The 12,864-nt window shown below is 46.4% G+C and overlaps 1 protein-coding gene across 5 annotated transcripts in view; it reads left to right on the plus strand.

Annotated features, from left to right (window-relative positions):
* Nucleotides 1–378: 378 nt before the first annotated feature.
* The window catches only part of BCAP31 (B cell receptor associated protein 31), a 47,825-nt gene continuing 35,339 nt past the window's right edge, over nucleotides 379–12,864 (plus strand). For 2 of the 5 annotated variants that reach the window (XM_072991424.2, XM_072991425.2), the window contains exons 1-3: nucleotides 379–589; nucleotides 5,262–5,421; nucleotides 9,095–9,195. In XM_072991424.2, coding sequence (XP_072847525.1) covers nucleotides 5,330–5,421; nucleotides 9,095–9,195 — 193 coding nt within the window. In that variant the 5' untranslated portion in view covers nucleotides 379–589; nucleotides 5,262–5,329. Of the gene's footprint in view, nucleotides 715–5,170; nucleotides 5,422–9,094; nucleotides 9,196–12,864 lie in introns of all 5 variants that reach the window. The other 3 variants (XM_078386551.1, XM_078386553.1, XM_078386552.1) reach the window with 2 other exon arrangements.

Raw genomic sequence — 12,864 nt, forward strand, 5'->3', positions numbered from 1 at the left:
GTGTGCACAATTCCAGTTTAGAGACAAGAAGGGCTGGGAAAAAAAACTTAGAAAAATTTTGGGGGGGGGGAATAGCGTTTTTTCCCCAAATCCGTTTTTCGTTTTCCGGAAAAATTTGGGGAAAAAATGGAATGTGGAATATGCTCTTTTACAATGAGAAATAATATGTCTATGACATGGTATTCATACCATATAACATGAAGACCTTAATGAAAGGTCCATTTAGAAAGAGTTAGAAACTTTTCTTGCCCAGCTACGAGTGACCCACTCTGCTCCCCCCTCAACATCTCTTCTCATGGCGGCGCTTCCTGCGAAGTCACTGCCGCCACCGCCTCCCCCCCCCCCCCTTATTCCCCATATTAGAAATACAAGCGACACAGCCACGGCCGTAGCGATGACGGAGCCACTTCCGCCTGTCTGTCTGGTGCTTTTTCCCGCCTTGGCTTGGAAAGGGCTCTTGCGATTGGGTGAGCGGGCCAGCCAGGGGAACAAATATCCCACCCACTGAGGGGAGGGGGCGTCTTCTCTTCTTCCTTGATTTCCGCTCGTGGGTGAGACGGCGGTGCTTGCTTGGCTGGGAGCAAGTTTGGTAGGTGTGGGTGTTCCTCTCGGTTTTGCCTCTGCGGGGATGGGGCGGGGGGGGAGGGAGCCTGCGAGGCTCGATAACGTGGGAACCCTTCCGTGAAAAGAAGCACGGGGCCCCAAATAATCCTGGTAAGGAACCAAGGGCCATGGACTTTCTCCTTTTTTCCTTGGTGGCATCCTGACCCATCGGTTTGATGATCAGCACTTTTCTTGCTTGGTGCGGGGGTGGTGGTGATGAGGGATATACAGTATATCTAGGTTGAAAGGCGGGGTGCAGGGCGGTGCGCCCTGGCTTCAGAACCCCAGTTTCCCTAGCTTTTGATCCTTATGCCATATTATAAGCGAAACTTAATTGCGTGCAATTAATTACATGTGCGCACCTCTCTGGCTCGGGTGTATTTCACCCAGTTTCCTCTCAATACTCCCTCCTTATTATTTGAGCTTTCCTGTTAAGCGCTTTGGCATGGCAGGTATGCATATTTTGCAGGGGGGGGAGGGAAGAGAAAAGAGTGGTTAACATCTTGTGGATTTCCCTTGCCTGCGTTGCTGGATATGGGCGTGTGTGTGTGTGAGAGAGAACGTGTATGAACATGTTCTGCAGTGTTCCGGAGTTCTGCTCGGCCCATGAGAATTCCAGGTTGTTTCTGTAAAGCCTTCCATCTGCAGCTGTGTTTATCTGGGTGTGTTGGATTACAGTTTCTGTCATCCACAGAACACCTGGAAAATGCTGGGGGTTGCAGCCCAGGATGGATAAAATGCATAACCACTTGGATCAATCCTTTGGATGATTTTTAACACCCCAGAAGCAAATTTTTGAAGGCTGCAGAACTCTTGTGAGGAAAAGACTTGAACATTCATAGTGCTTAAAAATGTTAGGTTGGTGATATCTGCATTACATGGGTTCCCTTATTTGCTTTACAGTGGTGCCTCGACTTAACGACCATAATCCGTTCCAGAAGATGGTGGTAACTTGAAATGGTCATAAGTTGAAGCGCCATTTCCCATAGGAATGCATGGAAACCCCATTAATCCGTTCCGGTGGGGAAAAAAATCACCAAAAATCCCCCCCCCAAAAAACGCTCCAAGCCCCATCGGAAGGTGATGGGGCTGGGGAAAAAAATCAAACACACAAACACACACCCCAGCCAGCTCCATTGGAACATGATGGGGCTGGGAAAACATGCGCGCACACACACACACACACACACACACACACAAAATCACAGCACAGAAACATAACCCCTCCCAAACCCACCTTGCAAAACCCTGTAAATATACTCACCCAGAAGCAGAAAGCAGCACCAGGCAGCCGGAAGCCTCTCTGCAAACCTGCTCACACTAACCTTTGGTGCGAAAGAGCTACAAAGAAGCTCTTCCCGACCAATGATTATCCCTATAATTTGAATTCCCCACCTTTTCCCCCCTGCCTCTTTTGTTTGCAACTCCAAGCTCTGGCCGCAAGTCGAAGCAAAATTTTGCGACCCAAGCTGGTCGCAACTTGAAATGGTTGTATGTTGGGATGTAAGTCGAGGCACCGCTGTATTATAGTGGTATTCCAGGCAGTATGAGTAGTTTTCTCTCCCCTTCTTTCCCCCAATTTTAGCTTTGCAGTGAACATGGGAGGCACCTTAGGCTGAGAAACAAATGACTAGCCTGTGCTCAGTTGGTCAATTTCATATCTGGATGAAAATTTGGATATGGGTTTCCATTACACTACATTGATTCTGTGCTGCAATAGTTATGCTCGAAGCATGACAGATTTTTTTTCTTTTCACCTATTGCCCATGGCTTTTATCTAATGGCTTTTCTTTTCAGAAATCAGTGGTGCAAGATGCTGAAACACTCCTTGAATTTTTCTAGTGTTTTCTTAGAAAGCAGGGTGTGCAAGGCAGACAGGGGTGCCTCTCAGCTTGTTGCAAATGTCCGAAGACCCTGATTACTTTTTTTTTAAATGAAGTGTGTGAGTAAGGAATGTTGCAGCACTGTTGCAACACATTGGTGGTGCTCATGTGCCAGTTTTATGATCTCCCTCGTGGCTGCAAAGACAGCTCATTCCTCATTTATTTTGAGGGCAGGCTGTTTTGCAAAGAGAATAACAGAAGCATGAAACAGTTGACTAAGGTAACATCAGCATGAAACTGCATCACTTCGTTACAAACCAACATATGGGTGAAAGAAATACATCTATTCCATGCAAGATGGACAGGATACTACAGCCTCTGATTGATTATCGCTGTTTTCTTAGAGAATGTTGGCGTTTGCTGGGTGGGGCAGTGCCTGAGAAAAGACTTGGTTTGCAAAAGGGCCAGGGATTCTGTCGATCTCTGATTTGCATGGGCCTGAGCCAGCCTGGTGAATGGTGAGATATAATAGGAGGAGTAATTGATTAGCATCTGGATTGTGAAAGGCGGCCTGTTCTTGATCTGCAGATTTTACTGTGGGAGAAATATAGGGGGAATATCTGGCTATTCCATGGCCCAGCGTATGCTCTGTAGCTGACTGGGGATTTGATCCCGGATTTCCCAAATCCCAGTCCAAACCTTTGATCAGTGACATGATACGGACTCTCTTTGTTCTGTCAAGGAACCCTCCCCTTCTCCCCTAAACTTAGGGATTTAGGTTTTAAAGAACCTTTCAGAGTCTTTTTACACTGAAGCTGCACTTTCAGTATTTGCAAGCTTGTTTCATTGCAACAGGAGAGCAGTGATAGCAATTAAAGTCTGCTCTTACCCTGAATTATTTGCCCTATTCCCTTGAAAGGGTTGAAACTGGAAAGGAACAACCAACCCAAATGAAATTGAGTGCCTCTGAGGGTTATCCAGCTTGAGGATGCTAACCCCTTTTCCACTTTGGGCTGTCGATTATCACCTGGTGATTTGGGCTGCAGAGAAGCCAGCATCAGTTTCACAGAGGATTAGGTGTCTATGTTCTTGAGGACGAGTGCCAGCACCTTTGAAACTAGTTTCTACTGTAGAACTTCGAGACTTGACCTGCATGGTAATCTGTTGATTAATTAGGTTGGGAGTTTAAATATTGATTTGGATACTTCCATGAAATTCGTCCTTATTTGTTCTGTTGAGGCTGGGAAAGGTTCCCCTGCTCCTGTTTTGCCCTTTTGATTGGGAGCATTAGGGTCTCCCACAGATTCACAGTACATTATGTTGATGGCGGGGCCTGGGGCCCCAGTAAAATCTCACAGATCTTGGCTTATCAGTATAAGATGAGTTATGCTGGCTGAGACCACATGCCCAACTAGTGCAAGCACGTTGTACAGTGGTGCCTCGCATAATGAGCGCACCGTTTAACGACGAATTCGCATAGCGACGCGCTTTTTGCAATCGCTAATGTGATCGCATTGCGATGATCAAAATGACAGAAAATCGCCTTGCGATGATTGGTAAGCGTTTCACTTACCGATCTTTGCATTGCAATGTTTTTTTAAACAGCTGATTGGCAGTTTCAAAATGGCCACCGGGTGCACAAAATGGCCACCCGCAGCATTTTCGCATGCTGCCCTCGCTTACCGAGGGGGTGAAAATGGCGGCGCTATGGAGGATCTTCGTTCAACTGTGAGTTTTCCCCCCATAAACTCCATAAACGGAGTTTAATGCGTTCCTATGGGGTTTTTCTTTCCGTTTAGCGAAGATTCCAGATAGCAACTTTAATCCTGGAACGGATTAACGTCGCTATGCAGGGCGCCACTGTAAATATTGTGACCAGTCTGTGGGAGGTCAGCAGCAAAACACTTCTGTAGTAGGTTTGCTAGAAACTAAGGTTTTTAGACATTGGCTTTATTTATTTGGTTTCATTAATGGGAAGTAGTAGCACTGCAAGCATTTCCTTCTGCAGCTCATGCTGATGTGTGTGTGTATGGGCATCATGAGCTAAATGGCCATTTGGTACTCTTCCCGTTTTGGTTTTTCACTTGCAGGCCCATAGAAACCATTTAGATTGAAGGGATTAAGTCCATCCTCTCTTAGCCTGAGAGTGTTTAGCATGCAAAATTTGAAGTTCTGTAGCACTCTTCATCTGTTCTTACTCGGGTGAGAAAAAGGGAGGGACAAATGCATCTTCTAAAAGAGGAAGGAGAATGTGTAGTGATATAGATCTCTCTCTCTCTCTCTCTCTTTTGGACTGCAGCTCCTATACAGTAATACCTAACCGTTGCCTGTGCTAATAAGTGCTGATGGAAGTTGCAGTTTGCTAACATCTGGAGAGCCACAAAGTCCCCAGCATGCTCTAGGACAATGGTTCTGAACTTTGGGTAAACCAGGTGTTCTTGGACTGCAACTCCCAGAAGCCTTCACCACCAGCTGTGTTGGCCAGGATTTCTGGGAGTTCCAGTCCATGAACACCTGGGTCACTCAAAGCTGGGAACCACTGGACTTAGAATAACAGTAGCCAGTATTGCAGAAGCTAAGGAACCAGGTATATAGAAGAGTTTGCTAACCAAGTCTTGAGAATGAAGATGTCGTGATAAACAATCATAATAACATATAAATCGAGCCACCCTTTGAAGAAAGGCAAGTCATTCTCGCTAGTATTTTCAGTTTCTTCCTTCTGTACTCCCTGTACAGACAATCAGGTTGCAGTCGAGATCTTCAGCTGCTGCTCCAAAGGTGCTGGATTTTGCATTGCAAATTCTGTATTCAAATCCCACCCCCCTTGCTTTTCAGGAAAAAGTTGCATCGAGTGGTGAATTCTCAGCCTTTTCTGCAGCAAGACTCCCTCCAAGACTGTCGTGATGAGTCTCCAGTGGGCTGCCGTGGCCACGTTCCTGTATGCAGAAGTCCTCCTTGTCTTTCTCCTGTGCATCCCCTTTATCTCTGCAACAAGGTAAGGAGCTGAAAAGTGGGGGTAGGATTGTGTGTTTGTGTGGGATGGTCTGTGGCTGAGTGGTAAAACAGTTGTTTTGCATACCGATCCTATAGCAGCGCATACACAACAAATCCACCAGTATCTCCAGTTAGAGCTGCAGGAAAATCTGCCTGTAATGCTGGAGAGCTTCTGCCAGTGGCTGTTGACAGTGCTTGGGTTAGGTGGAGTCGTAATGAACCTGCTTCCTATAATCCCAAATGTTTTGAGTATTGCAGGGCCAGGATTGCAGAAAGTCACCGAACTAGCCTCTCCAAACCCAGGGAGGTGCCAGAAGAGGATTATAAATAGAGATGGGGTAGTTGTATTCGTATGTGAATACCCCCCACACAGCTGGACCTAATGAGGGTTATGTCACTCACCTTTCCACTGCTGCGGGCTCTGTGCTCCCTTCCCATCGCTCCGGGGTGCCTGGTAGGCAAGCTACTCTTTGACTTGGCAGTGAAGCTTGTCGTCCTGTCTTCTGCCGGGAGCGGCTCGCCAACTGCAAGCTCCAGGGCAATAAGAAGGGAGCCACGGAGCCTGCGGGAGCAGCAGAAGCGCCCTCATGGTGCCCAACTGTGTGGGGGTATTTGTGTACAAATACCCCGTCTCTTGATTATAAACCCCACCATGGCTGGATGCGTGATAGGGGGGTTGCGTTTCAACCCGTCTGGTCCCTTCCCTGCCAGATCATTTGACACCTTTCACCTATTGAGGATGTAGCCCGAGGAGGACGGCTGACGTGGAATTTAGGAGGATTAGTAAGAGGGTAAGCTCCCATTGACAGAAAATGGTTGGGAGGCCCTCTTTTGTTTTCTGGTTACTGCTCAAGATCTGTGGGAGGCAGGAGTAATTAGTAGGCAAACTTGTGGTTCATGGGGAAGTGTCTTTTTGTCAAGGATTCCTGGCTGGAATAGAAAGGTCCAGGTAAGCACTCAGCCCCGCTGTTATTAATTTCCCTGTTGTTCTTATGTGCCATCAGCTCCCCTCCAACTTATGGCAACCCTATGAACGAGCAATCACTAAAATTACCCATTCTCAACTTTTGCAAACTTGTGGTGGCTTCCTTTGGGGATTCAGTCCATCTCATGTATATTTTTACCTGCTGTATTCCACCTGTCCCAGCAGCCTTGTCTTTTCTAGAGAACCTTGCCTCCTCATGAGATGTGCCCACAGTAGGACAGTCTCAGTTTCCTCATTTTTGTCTCCAGAGAGAGTTCAGGCTTGATTTGCTCTAGGATCCACTTGTTTGTCTTTCTAGCCGTCCAGGGTATCCGCAAAGCTCTCCTCCAGCACCACAGTTCAAATGGATCCATTTAGGCTCCCGTGCTGATGGTTAAGGACATCTTCATGACCAACCGTTCCCAACACTCCTGAAGTTCAGAAACTCTTCTGTACTCCAGGGAAACTTTCAAAACTCCCCAGGGTTGCACTCTTTGATTTGCACACTAGCCTTGCAACCATACTACATAGGACGGCTCAAAATACTCCCATATGGGCAACCAACCAAAGCCTTTCTTCTGCAAATAACCAAACTGGTGGAGAAATTTTATTATTTTTATTAGAAATGTAAAAAAATAAAAAAAAATAAAAGAGAAATAGAATTCCAGCAGTTTCAAATAATTAAGAGGCTCAAAATAGTAAGTGTAGAGCTAATACTGAAGCAGAAAAGATTAGAGGCTAGGCAAATTAAGAACAGTCCCAGAGAAAATAAGAAAGGCTACCTGTACTCTTGCCTAGATCTAGTGCAGTGAGGGGGGGGGGAATAGGTAGCCAAGGGTGGGCACAGAGTCTCCTTAGGGAAACCAGGGTGACTCCCATGCGCTCTCTTCCCCATTTTATACTTGGCATCCACTTTCCAGATTTTTCTCTGCCCTTCTACCAATCGGTTTCCAAGTTGTTGTGAACCTTCTGGAAGGGAGTAACTTGTGTTCCAGTAACTTTGCTCATCCCGCCTCTTATTGCTCAGCTGAAACCAGATCTCTTAATTAGATGGCCGCGTCAGGGGAATATAGAGTATTTTACAATATAGTTTTATGATCTAAGACATTCCTTTGCCTTCAGATAACAATCCAGCTGCACCAGTTTTCTCAGTCAATGGGCAAATGGTCAGTTTCTCCCCTTCCTGTTATCTCACTCTTCCATAACCCGAGTTGACCAAATCTCGGTCTTTTGACAGAATGGGACCCATAGTGGCTTCAGTTGCCAGTTTGACACTTTTCAGGCCTCCTTCCTGGCAGTTTTCCTACAAGGGAAGAAACGTGTCTTCCTCTGTATAAAAGGAACACTTCACAATAAGTGTCAACGTTACTATACGAGTAACGTTGCTCGTGACTCGTCCCTCTTATATGGCTGAGCTTGTTACATGATGGGGAAGCGTTGCAACTACTACTCCAGTGTCACAGCCTCAAATTAACGTATTTATTGAAAGCCAGTTAGGCAGAGGATAGGTTGGGTACAAATGTTTCAAAATCAGTGGTCATATCTCATGACTTGTGCTTATGTTATTTTCTTGCATAGTTCTGGTTTCATTTATTAAGAGGTACCAGAAGGTGTTTGGGACATTCTAGCCTCCGGAAGTCTTATTTAGCTCCTGTACTGTCTTTTAAAAATTTTGGTAACCACTGTTTACACTTGAAAGCTTATCTTCATAACCATGAGGACCAGAAGCGTATTATATTTTTAAAATGAAAGTGAAGTGTCTAAGGAAACTAATCCCGTTCCAAACACTACTGGATATATATTGGCAGGATCATGGTCCCTATCTAGTTGCTGCCAGGTCTTTCATCTAGCATCTGGGAGCCTTCTGATCCTTGTTGTCACTGTTGCTCACGACCTGTCACCAGGGCAGTTCTGGCAGAAAGGCAGCCTGAGGACTCATCAAGGGCCTGGCAGCCACTCCCTGTATCTTCCAAGTGTTCGTTTTATCTTGGGTGTCAGGTTAATTGTATCCCCAGAGCACCATCCATTTGCGAGCGGCTGCCTTGGTGCCCAGTTACTGGAATGGCTGCCATACGCCTAGGCCAACTGGCATCTTCAGCATGTTCTGAATTGAAATTTCCATTGTCACAAGCTGTTGGCCTTACCTGGCTGGAGCTGTTGCAAATTCTGCTCCCAGACATCCGGCCAGGTGCCAAGTTGCCTCCCCCTGCTTTGGACATTTAACCTGAAGGTTGGGAATCTTTGGAGACCTTGCCTTGTCTCGAGGCTAAGGCAATGTGTGTCCTCTCCAGATGTGGTTGGGCTTTACTTCCCAACAGGCCCTGTAAGCACAGCCAGTCACGAGGCACCGTGAGTTGTAATTATTCATTAACAGCTGGAGAGGAAATGGTTCCCTTCCTCCTGCTTTATCTGAATCTTATCAAACAGGGAAGGCTGTTGCAAGATGGAGTGGGCAGAGTGCAAGCCCTTCAGAGAGTGCTGGATTGCAGCTCCCATCATCCCTAGACAGCATAGCCAATGGAGAGGAGTACTGGGAGTTGTAGTCCAGCCGAAGGGCTGCTCTTTGTCCACCCTTGTCTTGACAGCTGCTAACAGAAAGCTGCCTCTTTGGGAGGGAGGCCTCAGTCTGGCTCTATATTCCCCAATGGAATATCTAGATTAGTGGGTGCGGTGGTGGGTTTTGGTCCTCAATCCTGGTCTCCTTTCATAGATGGCAGAAGATTTTCAAGTCTCGCGTGGTGCAGCTCGTGGTGGCCTATGGGAACACCTTCTTTGTCGTGCTCATCGTCATCTTGGTCCTGTTGTTCCTTGGTGAGTTGAACCTTTGCTCTTTATGTTGTGTGTGCGCGTGCGTGCCATCTTAATACCAATTCCTCATGAGTCTGTGCCTCTCCCTCATTTAATTGATTCCGTTTAGGTCTGAAGGACCCACTTCATTGCTGCTGGTTTATTAATTGATTGATTGATTTGGCTCCTAACAGCCCCTCCGTATGACTTGGGAATGCACAGAGTGCAACTCTGGTTCAGGATTTCTCCAGCTTTTTCTTGGCAAGCCTTCTGAATCTTCTCAACGTGTCTGACTCGAGAGGTACATCTTGCCCAGTGTACTCAGCTGGGTTGTAAATCCAAATGGAGCACCTTTGTAGATCTTTCCTGGGTGACCAGGCCATTTCTTTGTTTCCAGACTTCTGTACAGGATGGCTGGGAAGATCTGAAAGGCCTGTTCCAGGGTCTTGTGCTGTGGAAAATACTAGAAGGATCAGGGGCAAAGATCAGGAAAGAGGCAATAGGAGTCAGCGTGGGGCAGGAGGGAATGGGCCTTCATCACCTTGAGCAAGGCGTTCTTCTCTCTGCTTGCTGCACTGAGACCTGTTTTTCTGTTGCCGTGGGGGGGGGTCTGGTGAGTAGGCAGCTCTGCCTTGCCTCAGGAGCCAGGCTGGGAGGCCAGATCTCATTAAAACACCTTGTGATCATAGGTGTCTGTGCCTGGGCTTATTGTCTAAGTGAACCAGGCCCTAGGAAGAAAGAAGCTTTACAAAGGGGGGGGGACTCTTTTCCCATTCCAACCCTTTCTTCATTTCAGTTCATGATGCTGGTAACTGCCCTGAAAGCTCGGAACGCTCTAAGAGCCGGGTATTCACCGAATTGCCTCTTTCCTCCATGACCCTGTGTTCCCGCTGGGGTCGAGTTGAATCAGGATCTGTGAGGGACAGAGGCTTATTTTAGAAGAGCTGTTTAACCTGGGTAGAATTTGACTCCGGGTCTCCTGAGCCCTAGACTGGCACTCTGTCTACTCTGCAACCCCAATTTTCCTATTCATTCTAACGGGAAAGGAAAGGGTTGGCATATTCGTCTATCGTCCCACTCCAAGAAGGGTGTCGTGTCCGAGATGTAGCCACAGGGACGCAGAGTTTCCTTCAAAGCAGGTCTGTGGCTTTCCAGATTCTTGTCAAATGGCAGTTCCCATCATCCTGCACCGTTGGCTGTGCTGAATAGGACTGGTAGCAGTTGTAACTCAAAAACATTGGAAGGGCCAAACCTTCCCCATCTGAGCTCTTAGGAGACTGAGGTTATTGCAGCTCTCTGCCCTTGAGAGAGGTCTAGCTATCAGCACAGGCACCAGGAGAGGCTGGCCCCTCTCCTTTAGACACACCCTGGGCTGTTTTGTTCTTCAGCAGGTTTCTCCGGTGAAGGTGCCTCCGGCAAGAGGCCGGCCAAGCATTCAGGTATTCCTAGAGTTTTTCTGCCAGTTACTACACTGGCAGAGCATGAGCTGAGAGGACAGGCTGAAAGCTGCCTTCTGCTGAGTCATGGAGATTGCTGAGCAGAGTTCAGAGAAAAGATGGGAATATTATTATGCTCTGGCCGATAGTCATGGAACCATTGGCATTGGGGGTGGGGCAAGGTGAGAGGGTCACAGTGTTTGTACATCTAACCTTTTTGTGTGAGGTTGGGCCTTGCTCAGAGCCTGGTACCCCCTGGCCCACTGGGAGCTCCCCTGTTAAGAGGCCTAGGACTCGGGCGCTGCATTCCGCGCCAACATTCGTGGATATTGTATACAGTGGTGCCTTGCTTGATGAGGATAATCCATGCCGTTGAAATCGCTGTTAAGTGAAATCCTCATCAAGCGAAATTAAAAAGCACATTAGAATGCATTAGAAGCCGGCTAATGCGTTCTAATGGGCAAAATACCTCATCGTAAAGCGAAGATCCTCCATAGGATGGCCATTTTCCAGTGCCTCTCTTGCGAAAAATGCCTTCTAAAAACAGCGGGGGGCCATTTTGAGAGCTGGCGGCCATTTTGAAAAATGCCGATCAGCTGTTGAAAAAACATCATTTCGCAAAAAATCGGTTCCCGAAGCAAGGAACAGATCATCACTAAGCGAAAAAAACCCATTCAAACATCGTTTTGCGATCGCAAAAACATCATCATGAAGCGGGGTAATCATCAAGCGGGGCATGACTGTAATTGTAAAGAGGCCGTGTTCACAATTTAGTAAAGGGGCTCATGTTTGGTGATCACCAGAGGATTTTAAAAGTCCGTATTCCTGAAGAAGTTAACCTCTTAAGGTATGGCTTGACTTTCTTAGAACCAAAAACATTATTTGCCTGTAATTTTGATTTTAATAGGGAAACCATCATCATCCCTTGTGGATGAAACACACTTCAGTGGTCCCCGTAGTCGTCGTTGCTTTGGGAACAATATCAAGAAGTTTCACGCAGTATAATAAGCAGTTGCAGATCTTAGGAACAACATTGTCAGAGTTACAAAAAAAATGGCAATATTAGGAACAGCATACATACTGCGTTGATATTTAACAGATACTTTGGCTTTTGGTTAAAACTTGTATCTGTTATATAATACCAGTGAATGTTTTTATAATTTGGATTGACTCTGCCTGGTATTTTTGGATAATGAGGATGTTAGAACTGCAAAGCTGGAATGGGCCCTATGGATTGAGTCCAGCCATTGTCAAGGGCGTGCGATGGGATATCCAATTCCCAGCCTCTGACTCCACAGCCAGATACCTAAACCACTGTGCTATCCAGAAGATGCTGACATGGACTGTATTGTGGAGACCTAGTTAAAAGTGAAGAAATAAAGGGATAGATAGAATAGCAATAGAACTGTTTCAAGCTACAGACTGAATCTGTCAAAGTCCTAACAAGAATATGCCATAAATATAGAAAACTAAATAGTGGCCCACAGGCTGGAAGCATTCAATATATATTCTGATCCCTAAGAAAGGAGAGGCCCAGGAAATTAAAGCAATGGTCCTAGCTATAGGACCATTGCTTTAATTTCCCACGCAAGCAAATTAATGCTCAATGTGTTGCAACAAAAGCTTTTACTTTATATGGAGCAAAAAATGTCTGATGTTCAAGCTGCATTCCGAAAAGAAAGAGGCACTCAATATTGTATTGCAAATATCCGCTGGCTATTGGAGAGCACAGAAAAAATTCAGAAGATCAGTCTGTCTTTTGTAGATTTCAGCAAAGCCTCTGATTGTAAATCATGAGAAACTGTGGGTTAGTCTGAAAGAAATGGGTGTGCTTCAGTCCTTGATTGTCCTGAAGCATAACTTGTAGACAAGAAGCTATGGTTAGAACAGAATATGGAGAGAGAATGGTTTCATATGACCAAAAGTGTCGGACAAGGGTGCATTTTATCCTCTTATCCAGAGGTTCCCAGCCTAGCAGGAGGAACGGTGAGGGGTATCGGACAGAGCAGGAGGCTAAGAAGCGCAAAGAAGCCAGAACCTGTGCCAGAAGAGCAGCAGCATTGGCTCGGTGAAGAAACGGAGAGAAAATTCTGCTAGCTGGGTTTGGTGGTGCCTGTGGGCGTTGCAGAGGCCGCAGTGTGCCATGGCGCATGCTTTTGTGAATTCCCACCCTTATTTGTTCAATCCATGCACGGAACGTATCATATGAAAAACCAGACTAAATTAAGATGGAGAGGTAAAAATTGGTGGAAGAAAC

Source organism: Pogona vitticeps, chromosome 2 (genome assembly GCF_051106095.1).
Source record: "Pogona vitticeps strain Pit_001003342236 chromosome 2, PviZW2.1, whole genome shotgun sequence".
In the NCBI taxonomy this organism is placed as follows: domain Eukaryota; kingdom Metazoa; phylum Chordata; class Lepidosauria; order Squamata; family Agamidae; genus Pogona; species Pogona vitticeps.